This window comes from Micromys minutus, assembly GCF_963924665.1.
Source record: "Micromys minutus genome assembly, chromosome: 2".
In the NCBI taxonomy this organism is placed as follows: Eukaryota; Metazoa; Chordata; class Mammalia; order Rodentia; family Muridae; genus Micromys; species Micromys minutus.
In genome coordinates, this window is record NC_137971.1 from 36109868 (window position 1) to 36124054 (window position 14187).

At 43.4% G+C, this 14187-nt stretch overlaps 1 protein-coding gene across 1 annotated transcript in view; it reads left to right on the plus strand.

Moving 5' to 3' along the window:
- Window positions 1-14187, plus strand: part of MAMDC2 (MAM domain containing 2) — a 140739-nt gene that overhangs the window by 75773 nt on the left and 50779 nt on the right. Inside the window, exon 6 of the mRNA XM_080911374.1 lies at window positions 11028-11284. Coding sequence (XP_080767500.1) covers window positions 11028-11284 — 257 coding nt within the window. The remainder of the gene's footprint in view (window positions 1-11027; window positions 11285-14187) is intronic.

The following is a 14187-nucleotide window of genomic DNA, read 5'->3' on the forward strand; positions in this document are numbered from 1 at the left end:
GAGACAAGCATCACACGGCGCATCTGCTACCTCCTACGGTATAAACGGTACTACAGTCACAGGGGAAGAGTATGAGCTAATTCCCCCCGTAGCTCTTAAGATAGAAGAAGGGTTAGTTGTGTAAAGAACTATGACAAGAATAAACATTCCTACATTCGAATTTTCAAAGGAAGGTCTAGCACTTTTAGAAATATTGAGCGTTTGGAATTCTTATATTTCAACTCCCAAAATTTACATCCCACTGTGGCCACAGAATCCACACTAAAAATGAGGGTTCTATGCAGAGTGAATGGTACCCATCAGTGAAAAAGCCACCCATGAATCTGCATGGGGATTGTAAAGGGACATCTTAACTCAAAATCTTAAAATGTCAGCAGCACCTCTCCAGACCTTTGTTTAAATGAACAATGCTCCCAACAATCTCTCGGGGTTTCATAAAAGACAAGCCAGGTGATTTTTTTTCCTTCAGCTGTGGTTCTTTCGTTATATCATAGAAATTAATCGGGGAGAGTGATATAAAATCGAAACTGTAATAATCCTGATTCTCTGTATCACAGCTACACAGAAGTGAAGGTTGATCTGTAGGTGAGTGTTAGAGAGCTGTCCTGAGCCACTCAAAACTTAGCTCCAAGGTGGTGACCATGACATCACAATCTCATGACAATTCACAATGCCACCATGAGATTCAGCTGACTGGAGAGAACGGAGATTTGTTAGGAGAAGCAAGATCACTCTGTACTGGTGTCAAACTGTTCATTTGTCAGTGTTTCCTAGGTGCAGTGTCTCTTTAAAAGCACGTGATGCTTATAGTGCTTCCTCCGTGGCCAGACCGTTCTGGACCTATTGGGTCAGTAAGGGATAAAGAATGTGTCAGACCAGGAGTCCCACTGCCCCAGTCAGCAGAGGACTGGGTTTCCAGGACTAAGCCCTCGGGTTCTCAGAGCCACCATTACCCTATTTGCAGGTGAGGAATTTGCATTCCATGGTCCTCAAGATGCTTTTGCATTCTAGTGTTCTACTTCTCCCTCTGCCTGGTTCTACACATTGAAATCCCTGGTTTTGGCACCCATTGAGGTCTATTTCGGAACTGTGTGGGAGCCTCCTGAATACTTATCTGCACGTTATATTTGGCACCAGGAAAAAAGGAAATGGGGATGAAAGGCACCAAGGGCCTGGGTTTTCCGGTGTCTCGGCTGGAAGGTAAAGTGAACGAGATTGCACTGTGTTCATCCTTCAAGGCCACTATGCTCTGACAGGAGGCCACCCCTGCTGTGGACTGGCCTCTGGCCTCTGCTCTTCTCCAGTCTCTCCATTCTATTACCTCCTCTGCATTTTCCCACTTTTCACTTTCCTTCGGCCATTTCTAAACCATCTCCCAAAGGCAAGCAGCTTTGCCTCAGCTAAGAGCACTAGCACTGCTCAGTACCACCACCCCCACTCCATATCAATACAGAAAGCACAACATCGTCAGACTCTAGGGCTGAAGGGGAGAAGTCTAAAGTAAACTCATATCTCCCACCAATCCACCAGCTGACCTCCAGAAGGAAGCTTCTTCATTGATCTCTCACATATATAGTCACCCAACTGCTCAACATATACACATGGTAAACAACACACATGTACCCCCCCCCACACACACACACACTTTAAAGAAATCAGGAAATCATCTTGTCTAAAACTGTTCTTCCCCAGAACAGCAGTTTGGGGCCATGTTTCCTTACTTTCTTCCCTGCTATTGTGTTAAAAAATACTCTGACAAAGAGAAACCGAAGTGAAAAAGGATTCATTTTTAGTTCATCTCAATGGCAGGACCTGAGACACTCGTGCTGTGTCCACAGTAAACAGCAGGAATTATGAACAAGCACAAGCGCTGATGAGAGTCTCCCTACCTCAGTGAATGTCCTCATGATGACTCTGCCCAATGACTAAGATCTGTCAGGTTAACAATTGACACTAACGGCTGTGATTGTATTCCTTGTCAACCTGACACCCAAACATCATTTTAAAGCCATAATCTTTCATCCCTGTCCCCATAGGCTCAAGAATATATTATACTATGAAATGCATTCAGTCCAACCTTAAATGACCCTATACTTCTTAACAGTTCCAACACTGTCAAAATTCAAAGTCTCTTAACTAGGAAGACCTATTAAAAAAAAGAACTTATATACTTCTAACATATAGTGGCACAGAGGAAGCATTCTCATTCCAAAAGGGACAATCAGGCACAACAAGAAATGATCTGATTAATACAAAACCAAAATCCATTAGGCCAAACACTACAGTGTGGGCTTCAAGTACAGCAGCTCAGTCTCGTGAAGAGATTAGTGAGGGTCCAAAGGGTTTTAGTATCCCCACCCCTCCAACTTGGCCACTGTACCACATGTAAATTCTTGCTTTGGTGTGTTTTGGTAAATATTTAAAAAGTGATTCTGTTGCTATCAGCCCCTTCGGTCTCACTCCGAGAGAGCTGCTCCAGTGTGGAGCTGAGCGAACAGACTCTGTCACAGACTCTGTAACCTGCCCTCTCTACGAGGTTCCCTTCCCAGGCGATTCACTCCACCTGCCCTGTTGCTTCTGTCCCGGGTGGATATGACTACCCAGGTATGTTCCTTTCCTCCACCACCAGGCACATACTTGACTCCGAAGCCCGGTAGCTTATCAAGCAGGTTGATATACTAAATTCTCAATTCACAAACCTTCTACACAATAAGCTTTCATCCAATGGACAAAGATACAAACTGCCCTTCCATATTTGATAAAAAAGACCTACAGAAACCATTAGAAATAATAATAACAACCTCATCAAGCTAGAGAGACACCGAGAGAAACATAAACATCTGAGTCTACCTTCATTCTTCCTGGAATCTCCCTTCTCTGCCTCCTGTCTCCACTTCTGCTCCTAGACCTTTTCCTGCCTATCTCTCTTATGTCTAATCATGTATCACCTTAACATACATAAATCTATGTTGGTGGACTCCACTTCATGCATGAAACTCTCTTCAGTGAATGTCCCAGGGTATTGGTATTACCAATGCCTTGGGCTGTCTACTGAAGCTTCAGATTTAGCCTTCAGGGACTCTGCCCCTACCAAACCCTTCCCGTGACCCCTCATCTGCTATGCCTTCACATCTAGTACTACATGAAAGAAACTGCCCAACTCTGATGCCAGCTCAGAGTGGAACCCAACCCACTTGGACCATGGCTGTGGTCTATGGAGAAACAGAGGCAATTGCTGTTGAAAGTCAGGTAGCCACTTCAGCTTGGACCTTCTTCCTATAATGAATTTGGATAGAGCCTTTAAGGGGTGGTGTTTTTGTCCTCTGGGCACCTTTTCTATGTTCCTAATGCAGAGACCCAAGTTTCCCTTTAAAGATGAGTATAGTTTCCTTAACAATTAAATAGCTTTCTTGGCACCAACCTGAAGGATCTTCTGTCTGACAGAAAGAATGCTCACAAACCATTCTGCTCAACACACAATGGAACAGCTGCATTTCCTTTGTCAAACAAACTAGTCCCTTGTCTTTAAATTCAACCTCAATGGGGTCCTCAGGGCACAGGCAGAATAAAGCTATACTTTGGCCCAAAATACCACACTAGTGACCCTAGCCCAATTCTCCATAGAGTCCTTGTTTTCCTCTGAAACCTTGTAACCCAGGCCTCCGCTGTCTGTTTCTTAGCATTCCTGCTTTCCAAAGTTACATCAGCAATTAAGCTCTGCCTCTAGCATTTAAAGACTTCTCTATGAAGAAACACCGGACTGGGGAAACTTACAAAGGAAAGCATTTAATTGGAGGCTTTCTTACAGTTTCAGAGGGTGAGTTCATAACCATTGTGGCAAATAGCATGGCAGCAGGCAGGCAGACAGGATGCTAGAGTATAGTGAAGAGCTTGCATTTGATGCTTAATCCAGAGGGAGGGACTGATCCTAGCATGGAAAGCCCCGCCCCCACCGCCAGTGACCCACCTCCCCTAACAAGGTCATACTTCTTAATCCCTACTTCCAATCTCTACCAAATAGTTCTACCAACTGAAACCAAGCTTTCAAATATATGAGCCTATGGGAGTCATTCTCATCCAAACAACCACTCAACACACATATGCTCAACACACACACACACACACACACACACACACACACACACACACACACACATTCCATCCATAAACTCCCATAAAGTCATTCTATTACTTAAGCCAAGGCATAAAAAGATGCATTCTGAAGATTCTAAAATATTTAACTAAGGAGTTCTGCCCATATGATACCAAAGGTTTGCCCAGTGTGACTCTTGGCAGAAAAAAAAAAAACTACCAACATTCTAAAGAAGATAGAAATTGCTTCTCTTATTTCATTTGCCTTCTATTGGATATATTGATTTTTCTCTGCACTCTATCAATTTGGGTGGCAAAGGAAAGATTAAATGATCCAGATGTCTGCCTGCAGCAGCAGACTTTGCTCTCTGTGGACTCATCTCATGTTCATTCATAGACTGGAAGCAGCTTAGGCCTTTGCTTTTGGTAAGACATAAGAGAATCGCACAGCAGAGATCAAAGGTGCAAAAGAACACATTCACGGGTGTTTGTGTTATAGAAAAGGGAACAGTGAATACAGCATCTTCAAAATCCAGTGTAGTTATCAGTTTCCTTTCATTAGGCTGTATGTTTTTGACAGTTTTCCCTAGACACTGAACTCTGATTTTTCAGATGATGCTGTCCCCAACTTCTTATTAAGTGATAGAACAGATACCGCACTATGAATTATGGGAATTCCTTGAGATATAGAAGGGGACATGAGTTTTAACTTGTTTTCCTACCCAATTCTGATTCAACACATAAGGTTTCCTTCTTTGTTAATATTTTATGAAGCGAAGCAGAATCATTTCAGGAGGTAAGCTGCTGACAGCTCAGATCAGTACCATTTTCTATGCACCTTGGCAGACACGGAGATAATTGATGGAAAAATAATGAGGAGAATTCATTATTTTCCCGAGGCTTAAGGTTTTTTAAAACCAAGCTGCTCAGGATCCCTCTCTGCAGAGAGCTGGACAAAGATTCAAGACCCAAAATCAGATGAGAATGGTTTTATTCTCCCAAAGCCCATGAGATGGATGAATGAGCTACCCGTGGTCATGCCATTTCTCTCACTTCAGTTTGGATGGAGCTTGAGTGTTGGTACCTTATCTCTCTCTGCATCAATCTGCTCAAGTCCTGACTCAGCACCCGGTGGGGGTGTGGCCTTGTTAATTTCCTCAGCATTGTTTGCACACACAGTCTGCTGGATCCCCTCACCAAACACACACACACACACACACACACACACACACACACACACCTGTGTATTCCTAGTTATCTTCACAGATCAACAGCCTCATTTTCAAGGATTAAGTGCAGCCAGGGCAGGACTCCCACATGTTTCAAGGGATGCAGATCTTCTCTCAAGCTCTTCCACAGAGCAGCGGCAGCAGGGAGATGTGCTTCGTCTTCCAGTGTCTTCGCTTTTCTTTGACTTTCCTCAGCTCCTTATACCACTGTGGCTTCTTTGAGGTTCTGGAAGCATAGTGCGGTTCAGAGCATAAAAAAGGGCAATGGACAAGAATCTGTATCTGCCTCATGCTGTTTAATCTTAGGTTGATGTCCTTAAACCAGAAGTGGCAAAGGCCACTTCTCCCATGGCTAATGAGATTTGCACTCTATAGTTAAGAAATGATGCTCTTTTTGGTTGGCCATTCGTAAACCTCTTACAGCTTTTAGAGGGAATCAGCCAGAACGTCTCTGCTACTGTTACCATGCAAATAGTCTCAAGAGTATTTTTCTGAAGTACAGAAGTCCACTTAGGCCAAGGGAAAAGTCAGTGTCTTTACTCCATCAAACTCAAGAAAGTCATTGACAACAAGCTTTGTCCTCTCAGCTCTGTCCCAACAGCTCTACTGTCAGATTCTTGCCTCTTCCTACGTTGTCTCTACTCTACACACTTGCTTTTCACTGATTACATTCTCTCTAGATCTGATCTGGGCTGACAAGATGGCTCATTGGGTAAAGTGCTTGTCATGCAAACATGAGGACCACAGTTCAGATCCCTAAAACCCACATAAGTGGGGTGGCCCATTTCCAGCTCTGGGGTTAGATTCAAGAGATTAGCCAGAGCAAGGTGGCTAGCCAGGCCACCTAAGTCAGCAAGCTCTGGGTTCAGCTGAGATACCCTGCTGTAATGAATAAAGGAGAAGAATATTGAGGAAGAGTCTGTGAAAAAAGAAGAGGAAGAAGAAGAAGAACAACAATAATCCTTGATTGAAATCTTTCTTTTTCTTCAAACAAGGTCTTGCTATGTAGCTCAGGAAAGGAAGGAAGGAAGAAAGGAAGGAAGGAAAGAGGGAAGGAAGGAAGGAAGGAAGGAAGGAAGGAAGGAAGGAAGGAAGGAAGGAAGGAAGGAAGGAAAATGAAATACAGATTCTTCTTACCCATGTTCTTGGTCTTGAGATATTATCTAAGAGTAGAAGTCTGTCTGAGAGACAGAGTAAAAGTTTGTTAGTGTGAAAAAAGACCTGAGGGGAAATAGCCTAAAAGTAAGAAACATTTATTTTAGCTCACAATTTCAGAACTTTTAAGTCTTCTTCTTACCTGCAGAAACATTGGATTTTTGAGTGTATAATTAAGCATTAAGTACAAGTAGATTCATTCCCTATCTAAGTGTCGCAAAGCAGCTGATCCTTAATTTTATCGGGAACCCATTTTCTCTATTTATACTCCTATTTTTATTTAAATTAGTTTTCTGGTTGGTTGTTTCATTTTTGAGAAAGATTCTCTCATTTTATGCAATATAGCCTAGGCTGGCCTCAAATTTATGATCTTCCTGCTTAGGCCTCCACGGTGTTGAGATGTACTACTGTGCCTGGCCTAAAGTTTTAATTCTGGCCATGATTTGGTTGATTACAAAATCCTGCTTACCTAGAATACACCTGTCTTAGTCAGGGTTTCTATTCCTGCACAAACATCATGACCAAGAAGCAAGTTGGGGAGGAAAGGGTTTATTCAGCTTACACTTCCATATCGCTGTACATCACCAAAGGAAGTGAGGACTGGAACTCAAGCAGGTCAGGAAGCAGGAGCTGATGCAGAGGCCATAAAGGGATGTTGCTAACTGGCTTGCTTCCCCTGGCTTGCTCAGCCTGCTTTCTTATAGAACCCAGGTCTACCAGCCCAAGGATGGCACCACCTACAATGGGCTGGGCCCTCCCCAACTAGATCACTAGTTGAAATGCCTTACAGCTGGATCTCATGGAGGCATTTCCTCAACTGAGGCTCCTTTCTCTATGATAACTCCAGTTTGTGTCAAGTTGACACAAAACCAGCCAGTACAACACCCGTAGCTAGGTAGGTTCTTATCTGTGTGTCTTTGGACCCAAATCCTAATAATCTAAACTCATTAAAATTATGTTTCCCTAAATTAGTAGAAACTCAGCAACCCTGAGCCACATAGGAAGGTTGGCCTGAGCTGGGTAAGAAAACTTCCACGATGCCAGATGATAAACATGGTTTCCTAAGAACGCCAAGCTACCTTTTTTCTTCCTGTGGTCAGAGGCACAATGACTACCAACTTCAACCCAAGCTGCTCTTCCTCAGAGTAGATTTCATCTGAGATGCACTCAGCCAAGGCGTTGCCCCTTCCCAGTCTGGTCTCCTGTAGCAGACACCTGAATGGTGGTTTCTGAGTCATTCTCGCCCTGTTAAATCAGATGATGAACTTGTGATGAGCCATCCTGGTAAGAAACCTCATGTTACTCACGTTGTCTGTAAATAGTACCCAACTGTGCCAACAAAGGAATACTAGAGAGGAAAAGAAGGGTAAGTGCTTGTGGTCTAGACTGTTGATTCCATGGGAGACTCGGTGTCAGCAATCTTGGTAGCATTCACAGCCACCTCCCTGACTTGCTTTGGATGGTCACATTTTGTTTTCAGAATGCTCCTTGGACCAGAAATGTGACTGTGGTTTTCTGGGCTCATCAATGTGAGCATGAGTTGCTAAGGAGGCACTTCAAGTACCAGTGCAGGGATAAAAACAGTATCCAGACAGCAGATGAGTAGCTGTCCTTGACCATCTGATGTCTGTCATCTGAAAAGATGTGTTTGTCATGAGGCTGTGGGTTAGAGGTTTCTCTAGCTCTGCACAGTAATAACATACACCGGGAGTAGAACAGGTTATTTCAAATGGATCTGTCAAGAGCTTTCTAGACTCCTTGGAGAGAGATCGTCTCGTTATGGGCAGAATGATTTCCCTTCTCAAGGCTCTATTGGTTTGAGTTCCACCAAAAACAGACACTAAGCTGGAACTGGGGGTGGGGTGGGAGGATGCTTGTGAAGAAGTAAGACAGAAACTGTCAGAGGAGCTCATTAGTAGAGCGGGTGCACGGATGTAGCAGCCATGGTATTTTTAAGGTACCATTTCACTGCTTTAACTTTAGTTATTGTCAAAGCAAAGTGAATAAAAAAAAATAAAAATAAAAAGTCCATCCCAGATGACATCATCTTTATCTCAATACTGTCATATACTAGAAATCTGCATACAGTACAGAAAAGTGAGAATGCCTAATGCCACATAATGTATCAAAAGCACATTCAGTATAAGATGCAGATCCTGAGAAAGGGGAGAGGCCAGGCCTCCAGCAGAAGAGCCCAGCTGCAGTGTCCCCAGTTGCTGATTTACTGGCTAGGGGCGGTGTGGAGTAGTGTGTTCTTGGTAGGAACACTGTCAGGAATCTACAGGTTGCTCAGCTGAGACTTACAAGACATTTTCAGTTCCTGTAGCAAGTTCTCTTGCAAAACTCTGACCCACCTCTGTGTCTGCAAAGTGAGGTCTAAGGAAACAAAGTCTTACAGATCTCAATTCCTGGCAGTACCACCTTGTAAAAGAGTGCTGTTTTGCTCTTATGATGTATAACAAAAGGCAACCAGAACTTTTGCTTTGTTTTTGTTTTTGTTTTGTTTTTGGGGGGGGAGGGTTTATTCATTTTCATTTCCACATTCATTCCACCAAAGGAAGTCAGGGCCGGAACTCAAGCAGGTCAGGAAGCAGGAGCTGATGCAGAGGCCATGGAGGGATGTCACTCACTGGCTTGCTTCTCCTGGCTTGCTCAGCTTGCTTTCTTATAGAACCCAGGTCTACCAGCCCAGGGATGGCACCACCCACAATGGGCTGGGCCCTCCCCCTTGATCACTAGTTGTGAAAATGCTTTGTTTTTTTATGCTCCTGTGAATTCTTAGTAAATGGACTTGCATTAGAATTCAGTCATTTAAAGTCACAGGCATTTTTTATTATTAGGATAATGATGTAGGCTGGCTAGACCCTAGGACTGTATTAGAGGGAGGGGCCCTGGGGTGGCCACTTTTCTAGGATTGCTGTCTTGTTTTGGATAACCTCCACACAGGAGGCAGAAACAACGCAAAAGCCCTGTATGTGGGTCACATATGTTGTACTGTTCCTGCTGTTCTTACTGCTTTCTCAGAAAAATAAGGGAAAATCTTAGGAAGCAGGCACTAGGTCCTGAAAACAAAAATAAAAATTAAGGTATATCTGTTCTGAACTTATAAATAGAAAAAAAATTCTGTCAAAACCACACAGAATAGCTCTTCTCAATCAAAACCTCAATAAATGTATACAAAGTTGCTGTGATAATAGCTACCCCTTAGAAACCACAGACTACGGGACCATTATAGTTCTGGATTCATAAATGGTATTGGTGTTTCTTTCTAATCATGCTGCGCAATTATAAAATGTCAGGCATGCAATAATCATTTTACATACACAATATAATATCATACTCATATCAACCCAGTGAGGAAAGCACAGTTGCCTGCATTTGTGGGTTCAACTACCAGTGGACCAAAAATACTGGAAAAGTGACTATGTGTGTGTGATATCCATTTGCTGGCTTCTTTCTTGCTATTATCCTCAAATAGTAAGAATAAGTAATTACATTGTATTAATATTTTAAGTTGTTTACAAGTGGTTTAAAGTATATAAGAAGGGCTGAGGAGGCAACTCAGTGACAGAATACCTGTTTAAGGGTCTGATCCATAACACTGCAAAAATAAACAAACAGCAAGCAAGGGAGCAAACCAAGTACAACAGTGACACACGCCTGTAACTGTAACCTTCGGAGTCAGAGGCAAGGGGGTTGGAGATTAGAACCTGTCTTGGGCTACATAGCAAGGACTTTCAATAAATAGATAATAAATAACTTTTAAGAGCATATAGGATGTGTATAAATTAAGTACAAACACTATTAAGCATTCACATAATATCCCCAGGGGCTCTTGGATCTGTCTCATTCAAACAGCAAAAGATGACAGTACCCTCATTCTAGAGACCTGACAAATTCATAAACCTGCTCAAGTCCTAGTACCTCATCAAGGAAATGGGATTTGAAGTCGGGTCTCTTCAATGGTAAATAAAATCTCTTTCTTGGTGTCCGTATTGTTTCTGTTTCAGCCTATAGTGGGGTTAGTAGCTCTGGGTCGGCCAGGTGATGTGGTCACCAGGGTCTATCAAAAATGCCATCACAAGTTCAGACTCCCAGACCTTACCGCTGTCTTCAAGCACTCTTAGGATCACTCAAACACACAGTATGCATTTGATGTGTGTGGTGAGATTATGTCCAGATGTGTCTCTCCATGCCCTTCAAATCCAAGACAATACAGTCTTGATGTCTTTTAACTCAAAGAAGGCTTGGGAAGGGTTCGAATCTGCTATTGTGATGGATTCATCTGTGAAAATGCAAACACTTTGAATGTGACACATCTTTCCTGTGGGGATAATTTACTTCAACCAAAAGCAAAGGGAAATTTAAACTGCATCTCGTCTGGCATTTGCAGGGTGCAATAAAGCCCTGTATCCATCCCCCATGTATGACACACGGTCCTGACTAGACTTCCAGTGGATTGTGTTGAAGGGAGCCCCAGAATGCCACAGGTCCATCTGCAACTTACCATCCTGTCTTACTTACCCTCTGTTCTGTCTGTATGATTTCCAGGCCACTACATGTACGTGGACTCTGTTTATGTCAAGCACTTCCAAGAAGTGGCCCAGCTCATCTCCCCAGTGACCACAGCCCCCATGTCTGGCTGCCTCTCATTCTATTACCAGCTTCAGCAGGGGAATGACAATGTCTTCTCCCTTTACACGCGGGACATGGCTGGCTTGTACGAGGAGATCTGGAAAGTGGACAGCCCCGGCAATGCAGTCTGGAACCTTGCAGAGGTGGAGTTCAGTGCTCCTTACCCCATGCAGGTAGGTGAGCCTGGATCTGGTCTCACAAAAAGATGGTACACACACACACACACACACACACACACACACACACACACACATCACTCCATTGTACTTTCTTACCAATCTCAGTCCTGACTTTGAAGATAGGTACACATTGTTTTTATTTTTAATTTAGAAAAAAAAAAAATCATTGTACCTGGGCATTGTACAAACCTTTCATCCCAGTAGTTAGGAGGCGGAGGCAGGCAGATCTCAATTAGATCGAGGCCAGCCCAGTCCACAGAGAAAGTTCCAGAACAGTCAGGAGCTTCATAGAGAAACACTGTCTCAAAAACTAAAAACAAAACATTAAGACATTATACCAATTTATGTAATAAAGTGTGACGTTTTGATTCACGTACACAATGTGTGACAAACAAATCATAATAGCACATGTATCACCTCAAGCAAATTTGTTATTTGTTGGTACTGGCAGCATTTAAAATCTAGGTATTATGAAATGTATGCTGTATCATTATCAATTACAGTTGGACTACTGTGAATTAAGAACCAAGCTATATTTTAGTAGAATTGTAATTTTGTATCCACAGACCAACATCCCCTCTTCCCTCCTACTCCTGATGTAAAGGAGGGATCTGGAGTGATAGCTCTTACTGAGGCCGGACCAGGGCAGTTGATCTCCTGGAGCTGGAGCTACAGGCATTCTTCTGGAACACCTGGCTTGTTATGTGGGTGCTGGGATCCAAACTGTAGTCCTCCTGATTGTGACACAAGCTCTTAGCTAGCAAGGCATCTCTCCAGCTCTTTAATCTTTTTCTTCCCTCTCTTTCCCCTTCTCAGTCTCCTCCTTTCTTTCCCTTCTGTATCTCCTTCCTTCCTCTCTTATAATCTTCATTTCTATCAAAATTATTGTTCTGAGGACAAGTGTGGAAGCCATTTCTACCAGCTGAATTGTCCTGTGCATGCTCCCTCCGATCTTGTGTTATAGTCATGGAAGGTTCGAAAGGGTAGCTCAGAGCCTGGATATGACTCTTTCCAGAACCTCCACCTCAGGGTCCCCAGTCATCTTGGTCCTTTGGCTTTTCCAAGATAAAACTCTGGGTAGGCAAAGAGCAGCTTTAGTTTCTCTCTAGTTTCTGTGGCAGTGATGGGTAGCAACAGGCAGGCAGGGCACCAGCAACAATAGCAAGGAAGCACCCTACAATGGTGCAGTTCTTGTGCCTACCTCCAGTGTCCCCACCCTGAGCCCTATAAATGTTGCCCTTGCCTGTAGCTTGAGAAAGCTGTCCTCGGCCATTTATACCAGCCAGTGTCATAGCTGAGGCCCAGCATCCCAGACCCTTGATCTCAAAGACTCACCAGGTCTCTGAAACTCTTCCAGCATCTAAGTCCTTCATGATTTTTCTGTGGACCCTGTGACATTTTATCCCACATCACTCTCTGCTTTCTTCTCGATCCCCTCACCCCCATATCTCTACTTTTGTGGCCCTTCTCTTGCTGCCGGTCACTCTCCCAGCTGCTTAGATGCTGCTTCTCCAGTTGTCCGGAGCCAGCCGCCTTCCCATTTTACAGCTCAGCCTCTTTGCTGTTCACCAGTTACAGTTTAAAACCCATCACCACCACTCCTCTCTCTGCTACGGGATACTCAGTAAAAGAAGAGGAGACTGGAGAAAGGGTGTTTTTTTTTAATTGGGTCTCCAACAGCAAGGGAAGTCTCATGGCATAGTCTCCAACACAATTCCCTAAGTGAGCCTGAGCAACCTGCTTAGAGCTGGGAAAACAATCCCAGCTTTGTTTCTCCGCACCGAGCACAGCCATGGGGGCATTTAAATCTATCACAACCTTGACTCTTTAGCACCAGTCACAGAAGCTACCAAGGGAAATGCACCTAGGTAGAAATGGTTGTGAGGACAACTAGAGTTCACTGAGATATGGGAAAGCAAAAAATCTGGGACAAACTGTCCAACAGCCCTGGATGAAGCTGAGCCTTCCAAAGGCAGGACAATCCTCTGAGTTCACTGTGTAGTTTTCTCCTCGGGTGTTCAAGCCAGCCAGTGCTGGGACAAGGCTAGTCTGGCTGGTTATTCAACAGATAGTCCTTTGGCTCAAAGAATCCAGGCAGAAGAGAAGAGTCCTATAGCTGTTAACTGGAGGGTTAGAGTGCCATGCCCAGCATCTTTGCTTACAGGAAAATTCACACCAGATCAATTTTGAAAACTTTTCTAAACAAACAAACAAACAAACAAAAACTCATAACTTGCTTTTTTCTTTACAACAAAAACAATGTCATAAAATCAGAAGTAAACTTATCATTACAGCCTAATTTGAAGCAAATCTTGCTGTTCTTACATTACAACATCTTACAGTTATATACATGATAAATATCTAAAGCAAAAGGATTAGAAAATTCAAAGACATAAGACTAAGTTAAACAACAATGGCAAAGACAGCTGGCTTTAGGGTGTATATTGCTATAGACCTTCCTTGAAGCACCTCTCCAAAGCTGTAGCTCTAGCTGTGTCCTTCAGAGCTTGTAAGTACTGCCCATGCTTAATGCCCACTGAAGTGCACACATAAATCATGCTCATATTCACAGAGGACAAAGGAGGAAACAGAAACATCCAAGAAGTCTGACATCTTTTTTCTAGGTCACACAGCTGAGAGATACCAGAGAGCTTAGGGAGACTTCCTAAACTAAAATCTAATACACAGCTGTAGGAAGATCTTCAGTCTGTCTGAGGCTCCCACCAGGCGTCAAGCTGGGGATGCAACATCCTAGTTGCTATGTATGTAAGACTGGTGTGAGCATCTGCACCTAGCTATAAGGAGAGTCTTGGTTGCCATGGTATTAATACCCGCCCCGTCTCACTTTGTACTCTCTGCAGTATCTTCTCCAGCCCCCTTTTAAGAACAGAAGTGGC